General features: G+C 45.5%; 8 protein-coding genes across 13 annotated transcripts; 3 read left to right on the forward strand and 5 right to left on the reverse strand.

Moving 5' to 3' along the window:
* Window positions 1–218: 218 nt before the first annotated feature.
* LOC108099555 (pyruvate kinase) lies at window positions 219–5,766 on the reverse strand. 3 transcript variants are annotated; one of them, XM_017203140.2, is made up of 4 exons: window positions 5,644–5,766; window positions 851–2,240; window positions 635–791; window positions 219–495 (listed from the first exon to the last, which is right to left on the reverse strand). In XM_017203140.2, exons 2-4 carry the CDS (start codon window positions 2,217–2,219, stop codon window positions 483–485), a joined length of 1,539 nt encoding a protein of 512 aa, XP_017058629.1. In that variant the 5' UTR covers window positions 2,220–2,240; window positions 5,644–5,766; the 3' UTR covers window positions 219–482. The 3 variants fall into 3 exon arrangements, with proteins under 3 accessions (XP_017058629.1, XP_017058628.1, XP_017058627.1); XM_017203139.2 differs by lacking the exon at window positions 5,644–5,766 and adding an exon at window positions 5,312–5,440; XM_017203138.2 differs by lacking the exon at window positions 5,644–5,766 and adding an exon at window positions 3,425–3,685.
* A 154-nt stretch (window positions 5,767–5,920) lies between these two features.
* LOC108099273 (probable DNA-directed RNA polymerase III subunit RPC6) lies at window positions 5,921–7,041 on the forward strand. 2 transcript variants are annotated; one of them, XM_017202652.2, is made up of 3 exons: window positions 5,921–6,023; window positions 6,074–6,477; window positions 6,535–7,041. In XM_017202652.2, exons 2-3 carry the CDS (start codon window positions 6,085–6,087, stop codon window positions 7,021–7,023), a joined length of 882 nt encoding a protein of 293 aa, XP_017058141.1. In that variant the 5' UTR covers window positions 5,921–6,023; window positions 6,074–6,084; the 3' UTR covers window positions 7,024–7,041. The 2 variants fall into 2 exon arrangements, with proteins under 2 accessions (XP_017058141.1, XP_017058142.1); XM_017202653.2 differs by having other exon boundaries at window positions 6,001–6,023; window positions 6,081–6,477.
* A 210-nt stretch (window positions 7,042–7,251) lies between these two features.
* On the forward strand, window positions 7,252–8,665 carry LOC108099512 (zinc finger protein-like 1 homolog). Its single transcript, XM_017203075.2, has 5 exons — window positions 7,252–7,514; window positions 7,578–7,689; window positions 7,748–7,941; window positions 7,997–8,198; window positions 8,270–8,665. The coding sequence occupies exons 1-5, from the start codon at window positions 7,413–7,415 to the stop codon at window positions 8,557–8,559; spliced, it is 900 nt and encodes a 299-aa protein (XP_017058564.1). The 5' UTR covers window positions 7,252–7,412; the 3' UTR covers window positions 8,560–8,665.
* On the reverse strand, window positions 8,650–9,703 carry LOC108099511 (transmembrane protein 199). Its single transcript, XM_017203074.2, has 2 exons — window positions 9,112–9,703; window positions 8,650–9,054 (listed from the first exon to the last, which is right to left on the reverse strand). Exons 1-2 carry the CDS (start codon window positions 9,701–9,703, stop codon window positions 8,732–8,734), a joined length of 915 nt encoding a protein of 304 aa, XP_017058563.1. The 3' UTR covers window positions 8,650–8,731.
* A 5-nt stretch (window positions 9,704–9,708) lies between these two features.
* Window positions 9,709–10,378, reverse strand: LOC108099513 (biogenesis of lysosome-related organelles complex 1 subunit 5). Its single transcript, XM_017203076.2, has 3 exons — window positions 10,269–10,378; window positions 9,936–10,207; window positions 9,709–9,873 (listed from the first exon to the last, which is right to left on the reverse strand). Exons 1-3 carry the CDS (start codon window positions 10,288–10,290, stop codon window positions 9,709–9,711), a joined length of 459 nt encoding a protein of 152 aa, XP_017058565.1. The 5' UTR covers window positions 10,291–10,378.
* Window positions 10,379–10,639: 261 nt separating this feature from the next.
* LOC108099510 (bifunctional arginine demethylase and lysyl-hydroxylase PSR) lies at window positions 10,640–12,317 on the forward strand. Its single transcript, XM_017203073.1, has one exon. The coding sequence runs from the start codon at window positions 10,781–10,783 to the stop codon at window positions 12,002–12,004; it is 1,224 nt and encodes a 407-aa protein (XP_017058562.1). The 5' UTR covers window positions 10,640–10,780; the 3' UTR covers window positions 12,005–12,317.
* A 434-nt stretch (window positions 12,318–12,751) lies between these two features.
* Window positions 12,752–16,371, reverse strand: LOC108099598 (GTP-binding protein SAR1b). 3 transcript variants are annotated; one of them, XM_017203212.2, is made up of 6 exons: window positions 16,269–16,371; window positions 15,386–15,525; window positions 14,738–14,857; window positions 14,608–14,673; window positions 13,429–13,664; window positions 12,752–13,366 (listed from the first exon to the last, which is right to left on the reverse strand). In XM_017203212.2, the coding sequence occupies exons 2-6, from the start codon at window positions 15,426–15,428 to the stop codon at window positions 13,250–13,252; spliced, it is 582 nt and encodes a 193-aa protein (XP_017058701.1). In that variant the 5' UTR covers window positions 15,429–15,525; window positions 16,269–16,371; the 3' UTR covers window positions 12,752–13,249. The 3 variants fall into 3 exon arrangements, with proteins under 3 accessions (XP_017058701.1, XP_017058703.1, XP_017058702.1); XM_017203214.2 differs by having other exon boundaries at window positions 16,274–16,294; XM_017203213.2 differs by having other exon boundaries at window positions 16,220–16,270.
* A 362-nt stretch (window positions 16,372–16,733) lies between these two features.
* LOC108099645 (farnesol dehydrogenase) lies at window positions 16,734–20,720 on the reverse strand. Its single transcript, XM_017203275.2, has 5 exons — window positions 20,518–20,720; window positions 20,298–20,463; window positions 20,118–20,244; window positions 17,124–17,259; window positions 16,734–17,010 (listed from the first exon to the last, which is right to left on the reverse strand). Exons 1-5 carry the CDS (start codon window positions 20,656–20,658, stop codon window positions 16,834–16,836), a joined length of 747 nt encoding a protein of 248 aa, XP_017058764.1. The 5' UTR covers window positions 20,659–20,720; the 3' UTR covers window positions 16,734–16,833.
* Between the last annotated feature and the right edge of the window lie 6,931 nt (window positions 20,721–27,651).

Below are 27,651 nucleotides of genomic sequence, written 5' to 3' on the forward strand. Positions count from 1 at the left end.
CAGACTTATTAACCCAAAGGGATCCGAATTATATAAATGCATACGAAACAATAATATAACAACTCTCTCAACTGAAAAATGTCAGCTTTTTATCTTTAACCTTTTTCTCAAAAAATTTGTTTTAAAATGTTCCATTTTTCGGCCCCACAAGGTGAGAACCTGCCTTAAGACCAACAATCGCCACCTAGGTAAACTGTAAATTGGAAAGTGCCTTTTTGTTTCCGTACATACATAAATACAGTGATGACTTTATTATACTTTTCGAAGAAATCTATATTATTCAACAATGGTATATCATATTTGTGTGTCTGTTTGGGCCCCAGGAGGGACTTCGGCGCTCTTGACAGCGGATCCAGCAGCCTCCTGCAGTTACCAATATTCCGAATATTGTGTAATTAATAAATTAACTTGGTTATTAACATTAATCAACGCGACGCCTGCGCAAGCTGCGACGCATCCAGGTACTTCCTGAGCGGCAGAGTTTATTCGACGGTGCTGCAATGATAGAATTATCTTTTGGTTAATACCGTGATCTTAGCGGAATCACTAACATCTAGATAAACATAGATTAGCAGCAAGCGGCTAATAGATTATATTATTATGATCAACGAGGTACGAAAAACTGAAAACCTACACAATGCGAATGGTGTTGGTGAAGCCGGAGCCCTGCTTCCAGCCGGTGACCACGACGACGGAGTCGCCGGTCTTGATGAATCCGTTCTTCTTGCCCACCTGCAGGCCGAACTGGACGCGCACGTCGACATCCTTCAGCCAGTCGCTCAGAGCGGGTTCTGCAATGACAACCCATAGTTAGAACACAATTTTTAACTAAGAACATCAGAGGACTTACCCTTATAGATGAGTGGCACCAGGCCACGGTAGAGATGGGCCTGACGGGCCGTCTGCGGGAAGCGGGTGACCGCGATGATGGGGCAGCGTGGGCGGTACTTGCTCACCTGGAAGGCCGACTTGCCGCTGGTGGTGATCACCACGATGGCGGCAGCCTTGGCCTTGGTGGCGGCCTCGACGGCGGCGATGGCAGCAGCGTGGGAGGCGTCGATGGTCGTGGCTCCGCGCACCAGGTCGTTGAAGAGGTTCTGGTGCCAGAGGGCGGCCTCCGCCTCCTTGCAGGTCTTGGCCATGGTCAGGACGCACTCCAGTGGGTACTCTCCCTTGGCGGTCTCGCCCGACAACATCACGCAGTCGGCGCCATCAAGAACGGCGTTGGCCACATCCGAGATCTCGGCACGGGTGGGACGGGGCTTCTTGACCATGGACTCCAGCATCTGGGTGGCGCAAATAACGGGCTTGCCGGCCTTGTTGCAGCGGGCGATCATGGCCTTCTGGGCAAGGAAGACCTTTTCGGCGGGAATCTCGATACCCAAATCTCCGCGGGCTACCATGATACCGTCGCCGGCCTCGATGATCTCGTCCAGGTTGTGCATGCCCTGCTGGTTCTCGATCTTCGAGATGATCTTGATGTTCTTGCCATTCTCGCCGAGCACCTTGCGGATCTCGGTCAAAGCGGCGGCGTTGCGGATGAACGAGGCGAAGATCATGTCCACCCCCTGCTCCACACCGAAGAGCAAATCGCTCTTGTCCTTCTCGGAGACGGCGGGCAGATCGACGGGCACGCCGGGCAAGTTCACGCCCTTGCGGGATCCCAGGGAGCCGCCGTTCTCCACCTCGCAGGTGAGCGTGTCCTTGGCCACCTCGCGCACGATCAGAGAGATCAGGCCGTCGTCGACGAAGACCCGGTTGCCAGGCTTTACCACGTTCACGATGTTCACGTAGTCCACGTACACAACCTCCAGAGAGCCCTTCTCAAGGAAGTCCTTGTTGGTGGTCAGCTTGATGGTCTCGCCCTTCTTCAGCTCGATCTCGGCGGTGCCGCTGCCTCCGATCAGGCCAGTACGGATCTCGGGGCCCTTGGTGTCCAGGGCGATGGCCACGGGGTGCTCGTAGCCCAGCTTAGCCGAGTAGTTCTTCACAGCCTGGCGCACGTTGGCCACCGTGGCGGCGTGGTACTCGTGCGATCCGTGCGAGAAGTTCATGCGCGCAATGTTCATGCCGGTGGCCATCATCTTCTCCAGCATCTCCACGCTGCTGGAGGCTGGGCCGATGGTGCACACGATTCCTGAGAGACGGACATGGGGCACTGGCGAGTCGAACTGCAGGCGGCACATGTGCTCCAGTTGAGTATCTGCTCCGGCGGCCATGTTTTGCGGTACTTCGTTGGGCTGGAAAATTAGAAGGAGGATATTATAATAATGACCTAACTTGACTCAAGTTTATATATAAGAGCGATTTAGCTGGATAATTTTGTTTTTGATATTGGATCGAAAGTCATTAGTTTGAACATTATCTAAGTTAGAAGGTAATCTTGATCAGAATATATTCATAACAGTTTTTATTGCTCATCGGTTATTTATTTTTATACAATGTCAAGTTTGCAGACAGACTTCCGGTCTTGTTAGCTTTGAGTTAAGTTCTCGCCGCAAGTAAATATTTACACAAGTAATAGAAAACTTTCACCTAGCAACAGAATCACCTTCCTATTTCGCCATAAAAGAATTTGATGGCATAAATGAGTTTTATGAAATCCAAATCATCCCCTGCTGAAATATTGCGAAAAGATTATGAAGCCCATTTAGAAAACAAAAAATGAACAGCATGAGTTACCCATGACCTTTACCTGCTTTTTACGTATATGGATCAATAATGTTGCTATCGACCAAATTAATTTTTACTACCTGACTTACTTATAAATAGAAACCACAAGGCAACAGGGGTTTTAGGCTGTTTTCTTGATGTATTTTTCCTTTTCCAAAAACGAAATATAATTAAACCAAACTATTAGACAATCCTAGCCATTAATCAGATAGAAAATTTGAGGGGCTTAATCAATTATGTATAACGAATTGATATCAAATGCGAAAACTACGATAACGATAAATCCAGCTAATATAATGTTCATATTATTTCATAACGAAGAGATACAAGTTTGCTCGATAAGTAAATATAAAATTAAATGTATTTGGTCTATCGTTTTTATACCGGGAATCCGTCGTCGCAGAATTTACTGATGTAAACAAAGTACGATACTTAAGTGTCCGAGTAGGTAGGTGGGTGTGGGTGGTTGGGTATATGGGTGCCGCAATAGAGAGAAGGATTGAGAAAGACAGAACTGGGGAGAGAGTGACTGAGAGAAAGCAGCATGCGGAAGAAAAGTGCGGTGTCGACGTCGCTGCACCGCCGAAGGTCAGTTCTGCCGACCGCGACCGACAGAATTTTCGCAGCTGCAGTTGCATAATTCCCCACTTTTCCCAAACGACAGTGATATCGGGTGAAGCTGCTAGTCAACTGATTATGTATATCTTTATGGACCAGTTGGGGTGATACCGAACCCGTGACATTGGCCTACCTTCAGCTGCGGGGCCTCATCGTAGATGGTTACGTTCACCATTTTGTTGCCTAGCGAATGTGCAGTATGGAACCAACGGGAATCGCGTTTGTGATCGGTATAAGTTTTGGGATATAGACGGTCGTATCTTCCAGCTGCACACACAACTACTCCACGCACAACACACACACAGCCGCGGCTAGCCGAGATTAATATTTTGGCAATATATCCTCCAAGCTCGGGCCCAAAATCCGGAAATATATCGAAAGGCGGACGCGGCGAGGACGAGGCAGAAAGTTTGACTGCCGCAAAGATTTTTGGCAAGCGGAAAATTTTCCGAGCCGCAGCGAAAAAGCGCTCAGAAAGTCGGTAGCACGAAGAAAAGAGAGAGCAGAACGCAAAAGCCGAGAGAGTTTGGATTTGGGGCCCAGAGAGGCAAGAGACGGACGCAACAGGCCACCCCTAAAGAGCCAACTTTCGCGAGAAGCATTCAAAACGAACAGAAAGGGTGTAACGAAGGGTATAGTAGCCCAGCGAATACCTAACTTCACTCAAGAGAACTATTTGTGCAAGGGCTGTGAAAATCATTTCTTATCAAGGTGAACTTGACTGATAACTCAAAGGTACTTTTGTACCTACATATATATGCCCTTTTGCAAGTGCATACTTTTTTGAGAACGCATTCAGACCATTCTACAATGCGTCGCAATCGCGAGACGCTTACGACTTCAGTAAGATCGGTACTTGTTAAGAAAAGGGAAGACCCTATAGGCAAAAAATAGGCGGAGTCCCCCCTTATTTGTAGGAGGTCTCCTCTCAATTTGTTCTCACACCTCCTGAAAAAGCCACCTTTTTTAGGAGGCGTGCAGGGAGCCGTTGTTCTGGAATCGTGCCCCTTCTAATGAACAGCCTCTTGATCTTAAAAAACCATTAATGGTTCTTGATTGACTAATTTTTTATAATTTCCAAAATTTTTCAAAAATAATTTAATGATCTTCGGCCAAGTAGTCTAAGTCAGTAGACTCTAAACAAATTTAAAAACAGGTTTTTTTTTTTAATTAAAAGATTCCCAGAGTCCTTGCATACCCTCGCTCCTTTTGAGTAGGGGATGCAAAAGTTTATCCAAAGTGCGGGAAGCTTCAAAAGCAAAGCACCGTTGCTAGGCCAGCCGGCAATTTGGAGCAGAAGGTTCAACGATCCATCGAGTGTTTATTAATTTTCGGAATGTATTGCTCACCGAACACGCGATGTCGGCATGCGTGGGTAAACAAAAAACCGATCATCAGCTGTGAAATGGCGCTTATCAGCTGGCAAGCAAAAAAACAGAAAAGAGCCCACTGTCCCAGTTCCACTTAGATTTCCACTGTGCTGACCTTGACAAGCCAATCTCCTCCACAAAAGCATCTTCGTCTCGCTCGCACTGCCATTATGCAAGTGCGTGAGCATTAGCTTTTCCGTTCTCTAATCATTCTCTCCCTCACGCGCAAAAAGCGTGAGGCGAAGCTTTTTGGCGCATAGCTTTCGTCGCCGGAAAAGGCACGAGAGGAAAGTTCTGAAAGTGAAAGTGCTTTTCCAGCCCGCAGTTAATTCTATATGTAATGCGTGTTATGTATGTATGTTGCGAGTTTGCCCTTGAACTTGTACGAGAAAGGACGTTGATACCGTAACACTGAAACTCCGCGCCTACAACAACAAAAAGCTTATCACTGAAATTTTGGCAACCCGGCACAGACAAAATTTATGCGAAATTACTCATCACTCAATGGGAGCGTCGTCACAGGCAATTAAACAATTGCGATAATGGCGGTTTTAAGCGACTCGAGATTATTGTTGCTACATTTCCCGCTGGAAACTTTTCCGTTTTTTTGAACCCGTATGGAATGACTTCTATTTAACCTTTACACATACCTTTGTAACTTCTTTGTTAGTGGAAATTTCCCTGCTGGAAATTTGAACTGCACTGTTTGACGGGTACCAATCGACTATACAGAACCGATCTCTTTATGAGCCCCCCACACGTATTGCAAGGGGAAAAATACATCGGATGTATTGGAGTGGGGAAAAAATCCTCGATTTTTAAAACATCGATAGATTAAAAAAGTATATCGACTTTACCGGCTGTGAAGAATTGCTTGCATCATCAGAGACACAAAAAAAGCCTTAAGTTTGCGAAATTCACAGCATTTTAAATGTTCATATATTACAAATGGTTAAGACCACCCAAAATGATCTGATCTTACCTTCTTTGAAAAATAAAGGTGAACTAGCGGGGAGATCTGTTTTTTTTTGTTTTGGAATAAAATTAACACGGTTTAAATGCACTGGCAGCGAGCTCCAATCAGATACAGTGTCGGTCAGCGAATTTAAATCACTTTCCCCAACTTGGGTCTAGAGGTGGAGCTTTATCGATGGAAACCTCGACGATGATTTCAAACATCGAATTCGATGCTTTGTTCTTTCACCGGGGTAATTTATCCGATACACCCTCCTAACCTAGCGAGTGTCATTCTTGTCTAGCAAAGACCTAATCCAACATTAGCACCAATTGCCACAATTTGATATCTTCTTCTTGTTACTTGTTGCCATTCGGTCCGAACCGTTTGTTTTGGTTTTCTTTAGGGTAAGCGTGTTGCTTTTTCCAATTTAGAATTTCTTTAAAGACTAAAACAGAATCCAGCTCTATGGCTACGGAGGTTTCCCAACTGCTGCTGGCTGTGATCCAGGGCATTGCAGCCGGCGCCACCAACGATGACCTGACCAAGGCGCTGCCCGACGTACCGGCGGCAACGCGCGTGGAGGCGCTGAACATATTGCTGCAGCAGGGCGGAATAGAGATCCTGAAGAAAGGCGAGAAGCTGGTGTATCGCGCTAAGGATCCGGACAAGAAGAGCGCTCTGCCCAAGGACGCAGACAACGAGGAAAAGGTGGTTTACGGCATCGTAGAGGAGGGCGGCAACAAGGGCATCTGGATCCGGGACATACGCATGAAGTCCAACTTAAACATGATACAGCTCAACAAGATCCTCAAGAACTTGGAGACCAAAAAGCTGATCAAGGCGGTCAAGTCGGTGAACGTGAGTATTGTTGTGATATAACTTCATTGTCCACTTACCGGAATTCTTTTAATACAGGCCAGCAAAAAGAAGGTTTACATGCTTTACAATCTGGAACCAGATCTCTCTATTACGGGAGGTGCCTGGTACCAGGACCAGGACTTTGAGGTAGAGTTCGTGGATGTGCTCAACCAGCAGTGCCTTCGCTTCCTGCAGATGAAGCGCGACAGTGCGGAAAAAAAGCGCGAGGGCCCTTTGGCCTTCAAGCAGATGTCCTGCTGCACAGTCAACGAAGTTCACAAATTCATCTCGGATCTGGGCATCAGCAAAGTGAATCTGGCGGAGGCCGATCTGGAGACTATCCTCAAAACGGTAGTCTACGACGGCAATGCAGAACGGGTACGTCAGCAGGATGGATCTCACGTCTACCGAGCAGTGAACTCCCCACTTCCACCCACTGGCTTGGTGCAGATGCCCTGTGGCATTTGTCCTGTGATCAAGAACTGCTCCAATTGCGGAGATGTAACGGCTATTACATGTGAATATATGCGAGATTGGTTGGACTGATAAGTAATCCAAAAAATATGACTGCTGGTTTAAGTCTTTGTGGTAATTATGGAAGGGTTTGGAAAAAAAAACGTATTGTGTGTTGGAAACATTTTGGTGTAGTTAAAATAAAACCGTTATTTTAAACACCCCAGTTATATCGTATTTCGCCATTCAGAGTGCTGCAAATCTACGATATCTTTAGCTTAACATGTCAGCTGGTTGCCATTCGCTCGGAACGCAGGAACAGATACGTGGCTGTCGAATCTGTGAATGCCACCTCGAAAAGTCCGACCAAAAGCTGCGAAACGAAATAAAAATTTATAAAATTGAGGCTTACTATGCGATAGCCCTCCCCAGTGCGGCAAGTGCAATTCCTCCAGCGCCTTAAAAGCCCCGAGTTCATAGAAATGGGTCTGTGCAAGTGCCCCAAGCGGCTGGTGACCAACCAGTTTTGCTTCGAGCACCGCGTCAATGTTTGCGAACACTGCATGGTTCAGTCGCATCCGAAGGTAGGGATCCCATTTACTTCAATTTATGGATTACTTGATTTTCTTTTTCCCAATCCCTTTTAGTGTATTGTGCAGTCGTATCTGCAGTGGCTGCGGGACAGCGACTACATCTCCAACTGCACCCTTTGCGGCACTACATTGGAGCAGGGCGATTGTGTGCGCCTCGTTTGCTACCGTAAGGAATCGCCGGCTTTAGATTTACTGGTCCTGAAATACTGTTCTTCCTTTTCCAGATGTTTTCCACTGGGACTGTCTGAACGCCCGCCAAGCTGCCCTGCCTGCCAACACAGCCCCGCGCGGTCACCAGTGCCCCGCCTGCAGCGTGGAGATCTTTCCTAACTCCAACTTGGTTTCCCCAGTGGCCGACGCCTTGAAGAACTTTCTAGCGCAGGTGAACTGGGGCAGGAATGGCCTCGGATTGGCATTGGTAAGGTGTGATTCGCCCTAGCCCGTATTTCCGCTAAGATCCAAAATCTCCTTAGCTCTCTGAGGATCAAAGCAGCAGCCTGAAGGCCGTCAAGCCGAAGGTGGCCAGTCAAGCGGCCGTCAGCAACATGACCAAAGTGCACCACATTCATTCCGGTGGCGAGCGGGAGCGCACGAAGCCCAATGGCCACGACGCCATGAGTCCACATTCCGTTCTTCTGATGGACGCATTTAATCCGCCTAGCGCCGGCGACTATGGTGCGTATAAAATCAACTTAATCCTCGGACAAGGCACAAGATTTTACCAACGCTCCTCCCTTTTTCAACAGCCAGCAGCCGAAGACCGTTGCTGCCACGTCAGTCGCCCATTGGCGGAACGGATCGGGACGATAACAAGTACCAGCGCCGCACGCCTGCGGAGCTTTTCTCGCGCTGGACACGCCGCTTCTATGCACCCTCCTCTCGGCCTCCATGGCGCCGCACCTGGTTCCTGGTCCTCGCCGGTATCCTAGCGTTTGTCTTGTTTATCTACCTAATGGCCTGGCTAGGACGCGGAGGATCCGACGCCTTGGACGAAGGTTGGAACAACCCGAATCCACAGCCAAACCACTACGAATAGGGTGTGCTTTCATAATCGAAACGAGCGAGCATACGTAGCATATAATCAATATCCAAATCCCCGATCCCGAAATAATAAAACTTTTACAGCTATTTATATAACCTAACATTGCAACGCGAAATAATACAAGGATGTGTGTGTACATAAAGAACGAAAATAATTCCTTAATTGTCTAGTCAGCATGGGGTTTCAAAGTCTGCACCTGGCTTCCTTCAGCCGGCGGCTTGGCGACTACAGTCCGCTTGACTGGAGTCGCAGTCTGCTGTTTGCGTTTGGGCGCGTCCAGCACTTCGTCGTACTCGTGCAGCTTCTTCGCCAGGAAGTACATTTCGGCCAGGGCAATGATGAGCGCCACAATCACGCCCAGCAGAATGCGAAAGCCGAAGGGCAGAGGGCCCACCATTAAGTTAACGCCAAAGAAACCGAAAGTAAAGCCAGCGGCCACGGAAAAGATGAACTGCACGACGGCAATGATCTGCTTGTTGAGGCTTTTGACTGGAAGATAAGAATGGTTAGCTTGAAAGAGTAAAAGTTTAAGAAGACTCCACTTACTTTGATAGGAAATAGTGTCTTCGGGGTAGTGTTTTAGGCCGGCATCCACATTCTTGGTCATTTTCAGGTAGTCCCGGTTGTGCTGTTCTGCGCGAAGCCGCTGGCACCGTGCTTCCAATTCGGGATTGCGTGGCTTTATCTCGTTCTCGGGCAGAATGAGTTCACTGGACTCAATCAGCTGGTGTAAAAACACCTGGCAGTGATTTTGTCGACGCAGTTCGTCTAGGGTGCTAGCAAGCCAATGCAGATCACTCAAATACAGCACATTTTTTCTCTCCTTCGGTGTTTCTGACTTATCGTTATCTGTCTCTGTGGATTTTGCTTTATCCTTTATAAGCTCTTCAGGTATGTTGGGTATATTCTCAGTTAGTTTCTCCAACAGAACTTGGTCGATCTTTGGACGTTTGCTGACTACATCATTATTCTTAATTATCTTCGTGCTAAGAGGCAGGGTGACACCCTTCTGCTTCACAATTTTTGCCACATTTTCGGGCACCTGCTGAAAGTGCTCCTTCTGAGCGTCCAGGAAATCCAGCAGCTTCTTTGAGGGCACTAACCTCACGCGAGTATCGACGATCGTTGACTTGGACATTGTATCTACTTGTTCAGTTTTAGCTGAAGGTCCGAGTAAAGCTCTGCAATTTCCTCCTCCTTCTCCTCGAATGAGTTTTCGATGCGGCGATAGCCGTGCTCCAAATTGGTTAGGAACTCCGCCCGGCGTTGCTCACGTGCCAGTCGCGCCTCCTGTAACTGGGGGCTGGCCTAAACACCCAGGAAAAAGGCAATTAATCAATGATAAACGTAATCTCAGGTGACCCACTAACTTTTCGTTCTACTTTCGCTTTCGCCAGAAGTGCGTTGACCCCGTCCAGCAGTTGGTTGACCTCCGTGTCCAATTGGGCGAGATTCTGGGCCCCAGAAGCAATGCAGCGCTCGGAAAGATCGTACTTCAGAGATCCCACCGTTTCGGTGACCTGGAAAAGTTTCTCGACTTCGCTATCGTTGCGCCGCACCTCGAAGTTCTCTAGGAAAGCCTCAATTTCGCCGTTTACAAACACCCTATGGTCTAAAATGCGAAGCGGCACCTTATAAAGCTCTGAAAGTAGTGAGATAACCTGGTTATTAATGATTTTTAAAGTAATTTCAAAAAACTACACCTCGTCCGACTTGGCTTATCATTATTTTTCTCCGTTCAGCTGTCACATGAGGCTAGTGTTGTAAAACGCACAAACCTTCTACTCTTAGGTACGAGTTAGCTTATAAAACAAGTACCTAAAACGAAAATAATTGTAAATAACAATTATTTATTGTTATTGGTAAAACATAAATTTGCTCTGCCAGTTTTTTTTTTAATTTCTAAAGGATATCAGAAACCACTGGTCCCCCAAATTCTGCCAGCCCTGGTCATCGGTAAAACATAATTATCATCCGTGAATTTTTGTGAAAAGTAAGCGAATAAGTTTCGAAAAGTGAGAACAACAACGGCGATCACCGCCTTTTGCTGGAAAATCGTTTTAAAAAAAACTATTTTGTTGACCAGCTGGGTGACCAGGTGTGCAGACGCGCGCGAAGTTACGCTCACAGCGCCTGGTCACACTGCACTCACGTTCTCCACTTGCTGCGCTAATTTCCAGAAGCCGCCCGAAGAAAATTGGCCAATTTCACCAGGATGAGCGAGGAATTCAAACTGCCCAAGCGGTCCCGCAAGCGCACCCGCGATGTAAAGCGCAAGGCGCGTCCGGAACTGGATGGGGAGAACGCATGGGTTGCGATGCGGTACTGCGAGAATTTCGAGCCGTTCTGGGACTTCACAGACAATCTGGAGAGGATCGAGGAGTCCGCGGTGCCGGAGGCGGAGTTCATCGAGCGCTTTGAGCGGCCTTACAAGCCGGTGGTCATTCGCGGCTGCACTGACGGCTGGCTGGCGCTGGAGAAGTGGACACTGGCCCGCCTGGCCAAGAAGTACCGCAACCAGAAGTTCAAGTGCGGCGAGGACAACGAGGGCTACAGCGTCAAGATGAAGATGAAGTACTACGTGGAGTACATGCAGGGCACGCGCGACGACAGCCCGCTGTACATCTTCGATAGCAGCTTTGGGGAGCACCACCGGCGGCGCAAGCTCCTCGATGATTACGTGGTGCCCAAGTACTTCCGCGACGACCTCTTCCAATACTGCGGCGAGAACCGTCGACCGCCGTACCGCTGGTTTGTAATGGGACCAGCTCGGTCCGGCACCGGCATCCACATCGACCCACTAGGCACCAGTGCCTGGAACACGCTCATCCGCGGCCACAAGCGGTGGTGCCTGTTCCCCACCCAGACGCCGAAGGATTTGCTGAAGGTCACCAGCGCTATGGGTGGCAAGCAGCGCGACGAGGCCATCACCTGGTTCAGCACGATATACCCCCGCACCCAGCTGCCCAGTTGGCCGGAGCAGTACCGCCCTATCGAAGTTCTGCAGGGAGAGGGCGAGACGGTGTTCGTGCCCGGCGGCTGGTGGCACGTGGTGCTTAACCTGGACGACACCATTGCCATCACCCAAAACTTCAGCTCGCAGACGAACTTTCCTTGCGTCTGGCACAAGACTGTTCGTGGGCGACCCAAGTTGTCGCGAAAATGGCTGCGAGTGCTGCGGGAGCAGCGGCCGGAGCTGGCCCAGATCGCCGACAGTATTAACCTAAACGAGAGCACCGGCTTTGCCTCGGACAGTTCGAGCAACTCGAGCTCCTCCTCGTCGAGCAGTTCCTCTTCGTCGTCGGAGGAAAGCGAGGATGGCGGCGATTCCAACACAGACAGTGGTCAAGAGAGCCTTACCGCCAAGAAAAAGAAGAAGCGGCGCATGGCGGGCGGAGGCTCGGGTTCCGGTTCCATGGGCGGCTCCTCGCGCTCCTGATGCAGGGAGCGTGCCAAGCGCAAAGGCTTGCTCATGCGCCTCTTCCAACGGCAGCTGATGCTCCTAAGACGGTTGCCCCGCTGCCGTCGGAGTTAGCATTGTGACCATCCTCATCACCATCAACAACATCCGCAGCCCGGCGGTTCCAGAGTTTTGTAATATTTTTCTACTTAGACAAGCGTGTTCGCAGCTCTTTGATTCCGTGCTAGCCCTCATCAAAAGCCTGCTCCCTGATTTCAATAGATGCTCCAACGTGACTCATTAGCGTAAACCCTAATTGCAAAATAAATAAATTCAATATATTTGTACAAAACCACTGGCTTTTACTTTCGCTTGATGATAAAGGAAAACTAGATAAAATAAAAGTTTTATGGTTGTTATATGTATGTATATCACCTTCTCCGATTTTGCTGATAAGGCAAATCAAAAAGTCGATCATCGTAGCCCACATTCCAAGTGCGAAAACAATAAGAGATCAATTTTTATTTTACAAAATTACTTTCCTCCGTTTTATTTATAATTCTTTTTGCAAACAAAAATGCGATTTTATATATGTAAATGGTTTTCCCTTTCGTATTGTATAAAAAGAAACAAGTACATCGATGACATGCAACTTAAAATTTTTAGCTAAATTAAAACGTACCGAAATCGGAAAAGGAAACGATTGAAGGTTTTGGGGTTGTATATAATATTTTGCAGCCGAACTAAGCTATAAAGGAAATCAGTAGGGACATTTACAAATAATAATTTTAAAATAAAAGGTCGATAGCTAAATTTTATTTATGGAACAGCGTCGCTGAAAGCACATGCTCTTAAATAAATCACCTTTAATTTGCTACAATTTGTTATTTTTAGTTATTATTAAAAGTTTCCCTTGCGCTCTCTTTTCATTCTTCGGATCTTTATTATTTTTTTCCCGATGTTCTAGATAGAAAAGTTGTTTGCACTTTGATGTTGTGTTGGTTTTTTCTTGTTGTTGTGTGTGACTGGATTAAACGGTGTCGTTTAATTACAGATGTACATTGATTTGTTTTGTGGTTTTTATTATTATGAAATATTTGTAATTGTTTTGTATAAATTAGAAATTGCGCACGCAGCTTCGTTTTGCTTAAGGTCTGACGGTTTGGGTTGGGTTCATTTCTTCTCGGTTCTGATTCTTGTCGAATTTTGTTTTAATTTTGTAGCCAAGTTTTCGGTTTGAGTGTTGTTGAAATATGGTGTTTTGTGGTGGTTGCTAACTCTGACTTAATCGATATACTGCGCTAACCAACGGAAACCTTCGCCGTAGCCCTGTCGCTTCAGCACGGAGCACATGAACAATTCCAACGGGCGGCCCGGCAACTCGGCGCGTGCAACTTTGCCCTGCAAATCAACCGAACATTAATTATGTATTTTTGCATACGGTGAAAGCGATAGTCGCTTACCTTGCCGGTCGTTAGCTGATACAGTCCAAACACGTTTCTCAGCTCATCCTCGCTAGCCGCGCCGGGCTTATCGATTTTGTTGCCCAATATGAGCACGGGGCAGTTGGACAGCGCCTCATCCGTGAGCAGCGAATCCAGCTCGTTTTTGCTCTCCTGGAAGCGACCGCGGTCCCAGGCGTCTATTAAGAAAACGATGGCATCTACGGCGGGGAAGTAGTCCTTCCAGACACGTCGTGCTACAAAGCAAACCAACCAATATATTAGTATTATTATTTATTATTTTTAGTAGTAAATTTTATGAACCCACTATCTATAATTTACATAACATCATCTAGAACACAAAAACATCACGTCATTGTTATCAGGCAACAGGTTTTGATATCTTTTCGCCGGTGAGACGGCGTTCCCCCAACCTTAGCTAGCTTTAGTCTGATCACGGCTACCCAGTTTCAAACAAAAAAAGATCGTCACGATGACGCGTTGCACTTTAATGAAGCACATTTAAGTGCCAGTGCTTCTTTATCAATAATAATTTCCTACTATAACAAGTTTCACGATGTTTAATCATATTTCATAATAAACTCCTTTGTGAGAAAAACTTAAGTTCTCTCAGTACAAATATGTTTTTGTTCTCGCTCAACCTTGCGCTTTTGTTTTTGTTTGTTATCTACATATATAGAATGTTTGCCTTCATACTTATATTATTCACAAATACTTCGCCCTAAAATGCACAGTGGGTTAATGAAATTTTCAGAAAATAGAATCGGCTGTTAGTCTTTAGCGCTACATATTCGTAGTTATTTTTCGCAATCATGTTCTACGGTAGTAAATGTTTTTGAAAGAATTTTTTTCAGATTCCTCGGATCTATAAACCTCTCTTACAACACACACGTATTTAGAACGACGAATAGTTTCTAAGACCACTGTGACGGCGTTGCTTGGATGGGCGTTCGAGTGTGCGACGCTGATTGAACGCAACAATTGTGAAGAGTGTATAACCCATCTGCTGTATGGGTGACCCGCTGCGCTATATTTCATGCTGATTGTCGTGGATCTGGCTGTATTGCATCTGTCGCCCCATACAATATTTGCATTCTGGTTTAAATTTAGGCACGTTCGGAAAGCAGCAAATATTTGGATGCGCATTCCCATAAGCTCCGGTGAAGATAAGGCACTTACCCTGAGTGTGGCCACCCAAGTCGAATGTAGTGAAGCGCATGTTGCCGATGGACAGCTCCTCGGATGCTGCAAAGGATTATTGAAGTTATAGTTTCATAGGGGAAACAACTTTGCGCTTTGACCAACTCACTTGGATGCAGTGTGGGCACATGCTGCGCCAGCTTATCGTCTTTGAGCATATGCAATAGTGTGGTTTTGCCAGCATTATCCAGGCCGAGGAACAATAATTTGCCAGACTTTTTCCACAGACCTGGAAAGATTCGAAAATGTTACGAATTTTGTCTCAATCGTCACCAATTAATATACGCAGCTAAGCTTATAATGTAGTGGGGCATCACTTGTGCAAACAAACAGCTGAGGTAGAAATAATAGCTCAGGGAGGATTAATTTCAAATGGAAATTTCTTACATTACATCAGTGTTGGCGATAATGTCTGCTATAATGCCGATTAAGATGGCTCTCATATTAATGAGTTTCAATCAAGATAAATTTTGAAATATTGTGAACCAATAGGAGACAATTTATGATGATTTATGATGGGAACCTTCTAAATATTTTCTGAAACCCCTCCAAATATACTTGAATTAACCTTTAGATTTTAGGAAAATTCCATATTTTTAGAGCTATCACTTTGACCTCCGTTGTACATGAGTGAATTTTTGGTTTCTTTTGTCTGGTCGTCGGCTGCTTTGTTGGCACTCGCTCAAGAAACGCTCCCCCAAGGCACAATGTCAGCGATTCGGGGACCTCGTAGCCCCCATCCCATAGAGATTCTTACCCAGGTATCCCAGCACTCCGGTGAACCAGTCCCAGATGAACATCCTGCTTTTTTCTGTGGTTATCGGTTGCGGGTAAGTGGCTCCAAAAGCAGAGTGTCTTGTGTTTTTTGTGGGGGAAGAGAGCTGCTGGGCTAGACGGCTAGATGTGGGAGGGAAGATATTGGATTCAAGAGATATATAGTCGTTAGATTAGTGCGCAATTGGACTCAAGTTCAATGTACAGCTCGAAACCACAACAACAACAACCGCAGCGACAGCAACAACAACAATAACAGCTTAGCGTATAGGAAATCAATTCCACGGCTGCTCAACTTCCGGAACCTTGACACACAAACACACGAACACATTCAACCGGGGACCTTGCGGATGATATAGCTTCCTTGTAGCGGTACATTTTTCGGGCCTATTATTCAGTTAATTAGGTTAAAACCTGTTCTTTGTCAACTGGGCAACACTTTCTTTCTTTCTCTCTCTCTGTCTGCCTGAGTGTGTGTGCGGTTTGTCTGTGTGTGCGTTCTGTCTGTCTGTGAGCGTGTGTGTGTGGAACTACGTGGTAACACGCATATTATACTTTATAATATCATTTCGCCTTTGAGCACATTTCGTAATCACACTTTGGATCGCAGGTTCACCCCGTTTTCAGCCGCACCCTCGACCTGCGAGAACAGACAGACATCCGATTTCGGATCGGATTCAGATTCGGATTTTGCACTACGTGGACGCATTTCGGGATTTTCGATCCCGCTGCCTGCGGGTGTCACGATTTCGGAGGTCTCAACGTTACAATTGCTGCTGCTGCCGCGCGGTCCTTATCACGTTTCGCTGCAGGTTACCGTGCAGGTGCTGTGTGTTTTAATTATCAACTTAATTTGCTTTTTCTACCTCACGTTTTTATTGGAGTCAGTTCAGTTTTTTCTAATCAAAAGCCCCAGTGTGACCAAGAGGGAGCTGGGAAAAAATCCATCGGCGGGAGCCTAGCTCCGCTATGTTGGGCGTGTAACTTCGCTAAGCGCGAGTGAATCTGCTAACGGAAAAGCGGTCTGGCACCACTAATTGTAGTGGCAGCACTGGCGGCATTTCTTAAATTCAAATTTTAAGTAAAATGTTTCAATTCTTCTATGACTGTGCGCAGCGGCTGATTTAGAATTTCAATCTGGGGTGGGGTTTTCGATTGAAAAAAATATTCTTGACTATATATTTCTAATTATTGTTTGAGCCCCAAAAACCTCTCCGTAAATCCGCCACTGACTGTGCGGCTGATTTAATAATTATATATTTATATTTGATTAAATAAACCTTACTTTGCCATTTCTTAATATAATATTTTTTAAAACACTTTTTTGGTGGTATGCTTTATTTTAATTTTTTAATAAGTAGATATGTTCGAAATATGCAGATGCAGTATTACTTCAGGTTAACAGGTAATACATAAGAAGTAGTCGATATGTTAATTGACCCTTCGCATCTGCTGCAGGATGATGTCCTCCACCTGGACGCCGTCGGGGGTGTCCAAGGCATAGAGCACCGCCTTGGCCACATCCTTCGCCTGCAGCTTGGGCAGCTCGGCCACCGCCTGTGAGTAAACACTGAGGAAATCCGTGTCCACCATTCCCGGACAGATGCTCTGCGGGCGAAAAGAAGGGAAGGTTGATGTTTCCAATCGCCAGACGCGTCATGTTTGCAGCACTTCCCGGCGAAGGAGGCGGAGTCGCCATGTATGCACTGCATTTAACTTACCGTTAATTTAATATTTAATTTGAGAAAATGTATTTCCTGGCGCACCGTTTGGCAGAGGGCCGTAATTGCATGCTTCGTGGCCGGATAAACGCTGAATAAGGGCACCGGCACTTCCGGAATCCGGTGGCCGAGCACGCTGTTGTCAAATGTCCATGTCCATGCGTCCGGAGGAGCGTCGCGGAAAAAGAGAGGGTAAATAAAGTCAACACAACGGATTGCGAGCACTTAAAACAGCATCAAAAAAACAAGTTGCCGTCGAACACTTACGGAAAATGACGGTCAGCAGCTGGCGGAGACTACAGAATGGCCACCACTCCCCCAAAATAAACCCACTTTGCATGCCTCAAAGAATGTGTGCGGATGCCCCGTGCCTGCTTTCTGTTTTCAGTTTTCTGCTGTCTGCAGTCTGCGTCCAGCATTCACCTGCCTGCATATGTCGCTGTGCATTTTGTGCAAACACTGCGTAAACTTCTTTTAATTTAACCTTCTCACTCGGCAAAAAAAACAGGAGTTCATAACAAAACTCTAGGGTTTTGAATAAATAAAATAAATGATAATCACATGCGTGGGAATTTAAATATTGTAGGGTATTCTTTTCTCTCCAAAAGAATGTTTTATCTATATCCCATCTTAGCCAATCAAGAAGTGTAAAGTCATTTGTTGAGTGTACTACCAGGAGTAGTGGGGTGGGGGGCGTGACTCAGGGCCAGGGGCGGTGGGCGGTGGGCGGGGCTCGAAACCTGGGGCATTAAATGCAAACAGCTGCCGGCGATGTTGCAGATGCTGGCCGGCTGGCATACCCTTGCATTTTTTTAATTAATTAAGTCTTAATATTATTGCACTGACATTAAGCGCAACGCATATTGACGACCGCCCACCTGGCCCACCTGCCACGCCCCCGACACAAACGCCCTCGACAACGTCACACGCTCATTAGCAACGCCTCAGCGACGTTTTCAGAACGGGATTGTCTTTGCCTCGCAACGCGGCCAAATAAATACATTTTCTCATTAATTAACGTTTGCGAAGTTCGAAGTCGCATTTTCCTCAATTTTCTCTACGACTGACTGTCCGCAGCGCTCAATTGTATTCAGTTGCGGACAATACGCTTGTGTTCGCTGCTCATTATGCCGGAAAAATGCGTATATAAAATTCCGGAAAATTCTTATTAACGGTGTGTCTTTAATGCACTCCGCTGTTGCACTTTCTGAACGTGCGGTGAAAAGTGGTCCGAAGGGGGAGGCAGCTTAAGGGCTGGTAAATATGCGTTAAGCTCCGGCAGAAAATTCCTTTTACACCTTACTTTACATAAAAAATGCCTCTGTAATCAAAATACATGCCCATATAGGGGTAAAAAATAAATCTCTTTGAACTTTCGTTAAATGTCCATCAGAACGATCGTAAGGCATATCATATCAATCTTATCGGAGCTTCAAAACCATTTTCCCAGGCAGAATGTGCTCGAATAAACTGCCATCTTTGCACAAACTAAAAGGCAATTAATAAATAAGATTGACGTTGGCTTTGTTGAATTTGCCTTAACATTTCCGCATGCTGACTGATTTTACAGACATGAAAAACGCAAACACACTCGGACATTTACGCATGCACGCACCCACCCACAGTGCGTATACGCAATTATTCAATTTTGCCTTTTGCTCATGGGCAAACGGCAATAATTGCTATCTGGTTGGTTGGGTGGGTGTGCGTATGCACTCAAGTAAATTTCATTAAAATTAAATCAATGCAATTTGAAATTAAAGCCATAGCGCAAATCAAACATGCGGCTTAATGCGCAACATTTTTGATTTTAAATGCGGTACGCATCGGAATCCATGAAATAATAAAAATCACATTCGATGACTGCCAATGGAGGAATGCAAAATGCAAATGCAATACGCATTCGGCTTAATGCAAAATACTTAATTATGTTGAATAATTGAGTTGTTGTTGCTCTCGTTGTTGTTGTTGCTGTTGTTGTTGCTGTTGTTGTTGCTGTTGTCGTTGCTGTTGTTTGGGGCAAACACATTGGTCATGCAAAGCTTTTAATGCACCACCCACACCGCAGATTCGGCATGCGTGCCCCTCCCGCTTTCAGCATTTAAATATCAATAAATGTTTGTGCTGTTGTGCTGTTTGTTTGCCGCATGGCTTTTAATTTAATTTAAATAACGCGGCACCCGCCCCGGACCCTTCTCCTTTGTGCTCGCCCCATGCAATATGCATTGCGCTGACCAACTCCGAGCACGGCTATTGACTGACCGGCTGCATTGTTTGCACTTTCATTAAGCCCCGATCGGGCGAGCCCCTCTAAGCCCGCCCCTAAACCCAGCCGGCCAACACCCTGTAGGACATAATTTGGTAAATATTTTGCCACTCAAGGCAGCAGCTTTTGGTCAGTTGTTTGCCCAGCACAAGCAAAACTATAAAGCAAATATGTACGAAAATGATTTACCTCCGACTCTATCGTTGTGTGCTCACTGCCTTTGTGGGCGTCTGCACTAATTTCGATTTAAGCCCAATTTTCGTACTTCAGCTGGGTAAACACCGCTCCCGAAATGATAACAATTAACCCCGACCAGCAGCTGTGCCTTTGTGTGTGTGTGGGAGTGCGTGTGTGCTGTTGTGCTAATTCTGTAGCTCTATCTAATTGTCTCGAGTCAATAGGCAATCCTTTCATGTATAGCTTTCAATTGATGGCCCTCTCCTTTCAGTTGAGTTTCAAACACTTTCCATTCGAGAGGCGATTTAAATAAAATTAAATTGTTTGTGTTTAAGTTGGATAGGAAAGCCAGATTAACAAGGTTATACGTTCTATTTATTGTTAGTTGAATAAAGGGGTCTTTGGCATAACTATGCAGCTAAATGTCATAACTAAAATATACCACGTTCTATTATTTTATCTGAGTCTTTTGTCCAGTTTGTCAGGTATCTGTCGTTTTAACCCGTATTCTCTTACCTGGCGGTAATATTTCTACCCGGAACAACACTCACCTGTTCATGACCACAATGTGACCGCGAACCTTGACCGCAGCCATGTGCTTCAGGGCTTCCCGCAGGCAACTGGCGGTGGCCACCACATTCGTGTCGAACAGTTCCTTGATGTCCTTGGTGGAGGACTCTGAACCGGAGGAAGTAGTTTAAAAAATCCAAACTTGTGTATGCTATAATTACCGCTCAGGAAGTTGGCCTTTAAAATGCCAGCGTTGCAGACGAGTACGTGAATGACGTCGAAGTCTCGACGAATCCAATTGAATGTTTCGGTCAACTGCTCCTCATCGCTGAGATCGCATTTCCTGGCGAAGATCTTGCCGTCACCGGTAACCTGATCATTGAGAGCCTTGGGATTATGTTTTAGTAGTTTAAAGTTAACAGTTGAAAAATATATTATTACTTCGATCAGTTCTGAGCGGCGGGCAAGACCCACAACCACCATTCCTGCATTGGCCAACTCCACAGCTGTGCTGGCTCCAATTCCCACGGAGGCGCCAGTGACCACCGCCACTTTGTTGCGAAAGTAGAAGTTTTTTTCCATGATCGGAGAGGAGTTGAGTGGACGGTGGAAATAAAGTGCGAGCTGAGATAACCTGATGGCTTCGTTGGCAAACGATAACTGATGTTGGAGGCTGAGGGCGATCGCTGCTCCAGCTGACGCAGCTGCAAATGCAACACAGTGGGTCTGGTCTGGTTCATAATAAAAAATCTTTTTTTATTCCTTGTTATTAAACAAAATATGTAAATTACCATTACTTCTTAAGAATTTTATCAAAAAATTAGAATGAAATCCTGGATTTCCAGCTTTTAAATTCAAGATGTAATTTTATTTTCATTGTCGGCATCTTTTTCTATTTAGCGGATCAGGGGGCACGCGTCGCTTTAGGAGAAGTCGGATTTAATTGATTGCAATTTACTGGCTGTGGCACAATTCCTATTTGCATTGTGCGGCTGTAGTTTGTAGTTTGCCTTTGCCTAGTTGCACTTTGCCCCTCGCAGCCCTTCACTTCCCTTCCCCCTTTTGTTCATGGAGCATTGCACTCGTTTGCATTTCACTTCTAGTTAAAGCTATAGTTTTTTCAGCATTTTCTTTTGTCTGCTTGGGTTTTTTTCTGGTCGGTTTTGCGGATATTTGATACCAAATGAAAAATCTCATTTCGCTCTGCGGCTTTGGTTTGTTGTCACTAATCTCTCGGGCTGACACTTGAGGATTATTTTCATATTTCTATTCACAAGCACAGACTATCCAGAGGGGGTGGTGGCAAATGGCTTGACAACGCTAAAAAAATCATTTTATCCGGCTCTCGAAGCTATAAATACCCCGCAGATTAGGTGCTTTGTACATAAGATTTCACATTTGAGGCTTGAAATTAAATTTCAAAAGGGAAATAAAATAATAAGTATATTGAAATGGTGGAAGTCCTGAATTGAAGAAGTACTACGACTACAAAATGAAACAAAAAGAGTACAATATTTAACTCTGTAAAGTCCGAACAGCACTCAATATTCATATGCAATTCTTATTCCGTTTGCGCTTATTAAATATTAGCAGCGCTTCCATTCAGCCACCAATCCCCAATTCGGCAAACACAAAAATATGCATTATCGATAATCTGGCATAACGTATTCCATTATATTTTGATAGATTCATCGCAGGCCATGAATATTCGCCCAGCCGATTGTGTTCGCTTTCCGGCTGAACGGCTGGCTCGGAGTCTTATCGTATTTTTGTAATTACCAAACAACAGATTGTTCTAATGGAGGCAGGGGCAGTGCCACTTGGCTGGCTTCTTGGCCATGGCTCAGTGAGTCTGCTGGCAAATCAAAAACGAACTTTATCTGGGCTGGTGGAAAGTATTTGCATGTCAGCCTCAACTGGAGATGCACCAAAAAATGCACTTAGACTGGATTTTTGGTAGGGACAGGACGTTGCAGTTGACAACCATAAACTGCAGGTGCAGGAGAATGAGTCCTTTGTGGCTCAATGGCTGCAATCGGCCAGAAGTCAGGCAATTGTTTCGATTGGCCGCCCGTAAATTTCCTGGCCTTTGTGTGGTACAGTTGTCCTGGCTGTTAACTAACAGCCGTCCCAGCCATGCAAATCAATTGCAATGCAGCTGGGGAAAAAGCCCGGCAAGGCGACACAATTTATGGGCCATAAACCGAAAGTGGCCGGAACGAGGAGCTGAACGAGTCTTGGCTGTGGGGTCATCAAAGTTCCTGGCATTTTGAGCTGCACACAAAAGTGCAATTGTAAATATTGCCCTGGCACTTAGAGTGCTTCTCCCTCACTGAGGAAAAATAGTTCTCCTATTCCTGCCTTAAGATTTAATACTATCTTACAGATAAAGACTTTAAGATAACTAATTTTTTGAGAGGCTTCAAAAATTATTCCTTAATCACCTCTTGAATTTCTTGTGTAGTCAACAGGAAAATCGAATTTTTTGTAGTGTGGCCTCTGATAACGCCAATGAAAATTGATAGAAAATTGGCGCACAAACTGTTTTTAGTTTGGCAACAGTTTACCCAATTTTATTTCCCTTCGCTGGCCAGCTCGCTCACCGTTGTTGGGTGATAAAATGGAGTGCAAGGTTCGGGTTTTCCGGGTGGCTGTTTCAAATAAATGAAAAGCTCCCGCCGTGGCAGAATTTATTGTTGCATACTTTTCGGCTCAGCGCCCCGTGGCATGCAAAAAACCAGTGATTCGGCGGGGGGGTGTGGAAAGGAATTTCCCTGCGTACATGTGTAGTCGCTTTCCCCCTCCGCCCCGCCGAGTGTTTATTTTTCGGTTAAACCCAAATATGCATTTTTCATGGCCTCGCCGACGTGCCCCGCCTTCTGCATTCGCTCGCCTTCCCTTTTCAATTGCAATAACATTTGCCGGAGCCAAAACTTAAATTGCATTTACCAGCATTTTTGGCAATTAGCGCTTTCGTTTTTATTACACGAATATCACTCATACGCCATGTGGTGTTCTGTATTGAATAAAAAAGCGAGTTCCGCAAATGTAAATGGAAACAATGGCCAGGTTAAAATACTCGCGGCGTGTGTAAACAAAACGTCCAATTAAATTAGAAAAACTTTTCCTTCAAGCCAAAGCGTTAAATTAAATTACCTCATGCTCTCTCACTTTCGTGCAAAAATTAAAACAAAAGTTGCAAAGTCTGTATGTTCAAGGAACTTTTTTGCCTGCAGGGCAAGCACTTATTTAAATAAACAACATTTAAAGGGAATTTGAATTATTCGCCAGAGTGCGTAAGCCTGTAAAAGGTGGCCTGACTGTGGTTGAAAAACTAGATGCTAGTTGATTTATTTTTGGAGACAGCATTTTATTTGGGAGCTCAATCAACAAGGAGCTCCCACTTTAAAGCATTCCACAATTTCCCATTTAGAGATTGCGTGGGGGAAACTCACACACAATCCAAAAAACCGTGTAACTATTAATCAAATGTTGACACAATGATTTAATTAAGTGCCACGCCCACATTGACACCTGTACGACATGACACGGAGTTAGGCACTTACTATATAACAATTGGGGGAAAGGGGGCAGAGGTGCTAACCGAGAGGCAGTTGCAAAGTTTGTTGGCATTTTAAAGCCAGCCAGGCGACAGTTGTCAGCGCGATGACGGAACAGAATCCATTTCGGGGATCCTAAAAACTATGCCAACAATTTTAATGCGAAATTCCAGAACGGCGCTCACTCGTTTCACTCGGCAGACGAGTTTTGATTAAATTGAAATTTATTTTAATTAAACAAGCGTCGCAAATGTCTCATTTACGCTTCAATGACGGGGCAGAACAGATGAGCCAAAAAGTGGGCGTGGGCGCCGGGACGTGGCCTTAATGTTAGCATGTTTTGCGGTCTACTGACAATTTGCGTGTGTTTCTCCCGCCAGTGCGTCTCTCGCAATTTTTGAGTTTGTCCCCCGAAAAATTGTTTCCAACATTTGGGGTATTTTTTTTGCGGGTTCGGAAGAACAACAACTGCAATTACATATATTAAATGCTCGTCCGCCCAAGGGTTAATGGGTGAAGGGGGAAAGGGGGATGGAGGGCGCCATTAGACGGAACATAAGCCGCGCTTAAGTCCAACTAATTAGCCTAAATTTGTAGCAGGCTACGCAGCCACCTGATAAGTGGGTACGAAGTTCCTCCAGGGTATTTAAAGTTGATGGGTTTGAATTAAGTGTCTCAAGGTTTTAAAAACAGAATATTTAAGCTTCTCAGTTTTATGAAATAGATACAGATTGTTTTTATAAAAATCTTATAATCATCTAAAACATATTCGTATACCATGATTTGTAAAGATACCCCATTCTAAATGTCGAGACTTTTTTGTTTTAAGTACAGGGTACGATGGGTTGTTGCCATAAAGCGCTAACTGTGCTGCATTTACCGCTAAGCGGATGCACGACCACAAAAGTTTTTAGGAGCTGCGGGTGGCAGCTGCAAGCGAATGGTGTTGCTAGTTGCTAGTTGCTCGTGGGTGTTGCAAGTAGTGCTCGTGTTGCTGGTGTTGCCGGTTGTGCTGATGTTGCTAGTTGTTAGCTGCTAGTGGCTGTTTTCGTTGTTCCCGGCACTTTATTAGCGAGCGGGCCAGCGCAGCGCAGAGGGCTATTATTTGATGTTATTTATGAGTTGCAGACGCCGGGCCGTGAATTGCCACATGCAACACCGCTCACCTGGTTTAACCATAAGGTCTTCCGTGTTGTTTTCATTGCACGGCGCAAGTTTCGCCCGGCAATTAGAGGAAGGTGTTAAGGATGTTTGCAATGCCGCCTCATTAGGGGGAGTTCCTTGCCGCTTCTTTGGCCGCCTGATGAGCTGCCATTAGGACGTTGAGCGAAATCTGAATGTGCATTACGCTGCAAACAAAATGGGCAACTTAGTTGCAGGATTCTCCTTCGCATTTAACTTGGTGCACAGTGGGAAAAAGAACAAATTTTCATTTCAATTTTCAATTCAACCTCGAACATGTAGTTAAACTTTTGGTACCCACTGTGGGTTCCATATTTTATGTGTTTATATAAAGAAACGATTCGGATTTGTGGAAGTGACATTGTGCAACTTCATATTTTCCCTCTGTATCTTTGCTATTCCACTGGGCTCCTTCGTTTGCCCCTTGGGCCGGACAGGGACAAGTTTTTGCAGCTGGGCGCTCGTGCATGTCGCCGGCGATCCTCGCCAGCTTCCACTGCATCCCGTCGCCAGCGTCCCTCGGCCCGCATCCTGGCAGATTTCCTGAATCTGGACCTGCTCCTGCCGCAGGCATAAATCACGTGCGGCGCGCACAAGAAACTTTTGATTTGTGAAATCAAAAGCCATTTGCTGTGCTGCAATCAGCACAAACATTGTATGCAGCACGGGCAGTGGAAACTTTTGCTTTTTGGCACTCGTCAGATATGGATGCCATCACCAGGAGCTGGGAGTGGAGTGGAGTGGAGTGGAGTGGAGCGGAGCCACAGGAGCGGGTGGCGAAATCTTGGTCCTGCAACTTTTTCTTGTTGCGAAAGTTTTTAATAGTTTGTTGGCGCTTTCGCTGATTTGCTGCAAAGCAAAGTTTCTTTTTTCCCGCAGGTCTGATAGTCGGAGGTCCGAAGAGGAGGTCTTAAAGTATGCGATGCATTGCTTAGTTCCTGGCCGCTCTAAATTTCAATGGACTCACTAATGAAGACGGGCTGCCCGTTCCTGCTTCTAATACCCAAGTAGTTCGCTTCATGTTGGGATATCCTTTTGCATTTTCGAATGCAGATATGTACTGATTTCTTGTGAGTCCCAACATTGCAATGTTTTGGGCTTTAAAAGTTAAGATTTTGCAACATTTAAGCAAAGCATTGCGAATGACTTGGTAGTAAAATGATCCCAATTACCATAGGGAGTTATCATGAAACACTTTAGTTGAATCGTTTATCCGTTTTGTAGGGCTTTACAAAATCAGAATTTAAATGGTGCTTCAAAGTCTAAAAACTGCATGAGTAAGTGGGATACTTACGTGTTTTTGTTGGCCCGCTTTTCTTTTATCTGCAAGTGGATGCGACGTGTCCGCAATAATTTGGCCGCACTGCTGCGAAAAAGTGGGGCTCGGAGCTCGGAAAAAAGGCGAATATGTGTCAGGCGTGGCCGGAGAAAGGAGTAAGGAATGAGGAGAAAGGAGACTGAAAGGATTTGTCACATTTTGTAGGCTGCAGCAGAAGCTCCAAAGAGGCGACTAAAATAATCAACTAAGCCAAGTGCGACAACTGCGACAAAGTGTGCCGCAGCAAATGAAGAAAGTTCGCGCCGCTGCTGCCCCTTTCTCCTCGCTTTCTCCGCATTTACCGGCAGCATTGCGAAAAAGTCGTAGAAAAGTAGTTAAACTTCTGCTTTTTTTTTCGCTGACATAATTCGCGGGAAGTGCTCCCGGCGCCAGTTCTGAATGATATATCCAAGTGGTAGTAATAAATTCCTCGAGTCATGCCACAAAGTGTGCGAAAGTTGCTAAAGTCCTTCTCTCTCTATATGTGGATGTGCTGCGAAGCTGTTTCCACACGGCTGAAAGTGGGATTCAGATGGCTGGAATCGGGACAAAAGACGCAATTGCAATAAGCGCTTAATTTGTACGGCAGTTGCACTCCGGATTGCGAGTTCATTTGAATGGCACACCAGTTCCATTAAATGCGCATCCAATTTACATTTATTTAAAATAAAAACTCGTTTGACCTAAAACATTCAAAGCAAATGAAAAATTGTTACTTTAATTTATATTGGTATCTTTATGACTACGACGGTTTATAAACTGCGGTAATGGCTTTGGCTAGGCATTTTTTACAATTTATTTTCTCGCATGAAAACACGACAAAATCAATTATCAAACCAATCTGATGACCAATTGCCGAGCGAAAAGGTATTATGTTTAAGCTCCCAGGAAAAAAGAGAATACAATTAAAATTAATTTCAAGAAAAAATGCATTTAAGCTGTGACACAAAGTGCTTTTTTCGCGGCACAAAATATAATATCTGATGGAAAATAGCGTATGCGTTTTAATTTATACCTCATTTCACTTTTGGCGCTCGATTCTGACCTTCACCCGGCATGAGGACTCGATTAAAGCCGCAAAATGGCCACTGCACTGTGGGGTGGAAAAAGGGGGCGGCGGGGGGAGTGGCAAACAAATAGCAAGTACGTCTGGTTATGGCCAAGTTCAAGCCAATGTCTGGCGGCGTCTGGGGCACGTGCTGCCCAGATTCATCTCCGTCAGCAGAAGCCTCAGCATCAGCATCAGCATCAGCATCACCATCAGATTCAGATTCAGATTCGGCTCCATCTCAGCCATTTCTCTCCATTTAAATGGGGAAGGAGGAGCAGAGGGGAGTGGGGGGAGTTGGAAAAATTGTGAAAAATTTGTAACCGAGGCGTTTTGTTTGCTCTCGTTTGCTTTGGTCACGGATACCAGACTGCCAGTCAAGTCAAGTAAACATGATGTGCGGGGAGTAATTTCCCCCTTCCTCCCGACTTTTTCTCCCGCTTTTCCTCCCGCTTTTCTCCCGCTTT

This window comes from Drosophila ficusphila, unplaced genomic scaffold (genome assembly GCF_018152265.1).
Source record: "Drosophila ficusphila isolate 14025-0441.05 unplaced genomic scaffold, ASM1815226v1 contig_791, whole genome shotgun sequence".
NCBI lineage: Eukaryota > Metazoa > Arthropoda > Insecta > Diptera > Drosophilidae > Drosophila > Drosophila ficusphila.

Coding starts and splice junctions, on each gene's coding strand:
- LOC108099645 (XM_017203275.2), bottom strand. CDS start 20,658: ATGGAAAAAAACTTCTACTTTCGCAACAAAGTGGCGGTGGTCACTGGC. Junction 20,245..20,297: donor AAAGGCCAACTTCCTGAGCG/GTAATTATAGCA, acceptor CCTCCGGTTCAG/AGTCCTCCACCAAGGACATC. Junction 17,260..20,117: donor CACATTGTGGTCATGAACAG/GTGAGTGTTGTT, acceptor ATTTGACAACAG/CGTGCTCGGCCACCGGATTC.
- LOC108099510 (XM_017203073.1), top strand. CDS start 10,781: ATGAGCGAGGAATTCAAACTGCCCAAGCGGTCCCGCAAGCGCACCCGC.
- LOC108099511 (XM_017203074.2), bottom strand. CDS start 9,703: ATGTCCAAGTCAACGATCGTCGATACTCGCGTGAGGTTAGTGCCCTCA. Junction 9,055..9,111: donor AGACACTATTTCCTATCAAA/GTAAGTGGAGTC, acceptor CTTATCTTCCAG/TCAAAAGCCTCAACAAGCAG.
- LOC108099598 (XM_017203212.2), bottom strand. CDS start 15,428: ATGTTCATCTGGGACTGGTTCACCGGAGTGCTGGGATACCTGG. Junction 14,858..15,385: donor CGGAGTGCTGGGATACCTGG/GTAAGAATCTCT, acceptor GAATCTTTCCAG/GTCTGTGGAAAAAGTCTGGC. Junction 13,665..14,607: donor CTTGGGTGGCCACACTCAGG/GTAAGTGCCTTA, acceptor TTTGCTTTGTAG/CACGACGTGTCTGGAAGGAC.
- LOC108099512 (XM_017203075.2), top strand. CDS start 7,413: ATGGGTCTGTGCAAGTGCCCCAAGCGGCTGGTGACCAACCAGTTTTGC. Junction 7,690..7,747: donor TGTGCGCCTCGTTTGCTACC/GTAAGGAATCGC, acceptor TTCCTTTTCCAG/ATGTTTTCCACTGGGACTGT. Junction 7,942..7,996: donor ATGGCCTCGGATTGGCATTG/GTAAGGTGTGAT, acceptor AAATCTCCTTAG/CTCTCTGAGGATCAAAGCAG.
- LOC108099555 (XM_017203138.2), bottom strand. CDS start 3,466: ATGGTGAACGTAACCATCTACGATGAGGCCCCGCAGCTGAAG. Junction 2,241..3,424: donor ATGAGGCCCCGCAGCTGAAG/GTAGGCCAATGT, acceptor CTAATTTTCCAG/CCCAACGAAGTACCGCAAAA. Junction 792..850: donor GGTGCCACTCATCTATAAGG/GTAAGTCCTCTG, acceptor TTGTCATTGCAG/AACCCGCTCTGAGCGACTGG.
- LOC108099273 (XM_017202652.2), top strand. CDS start 6,085: ATGGCTACGGAGGTTTCCCAACTGCTGCTGGCTGTGATCCAGGGCATT. Junction 6,478..6,534: donor AGGCGGTCAAGTCGGTGAAC/GTGAGTATTGTT, acceptor CTTTTAATACAG/GCCAGCAAAAAGAAGGTTTA.
- LOC108099513 (XM_017203076.2), bottom strand. CDS start 10,290: ATGATAAGCCAAGTCGGACGAG. Junction 10,208..10,268: donor GATAAGCCAAGTCGGACGAG/GTGTAGTTTTTT, acceptor CACTACTTTCAG/AGCTTTATAAGGTGCCGCTT. Junction 9,874..9,935: donor AAGCGAAAGTAGAACGAAAA/GTTAGTGGGTCA, acceptor CTGGGTGTTTAG/GCCAGCCCCCAGTTACAGGA.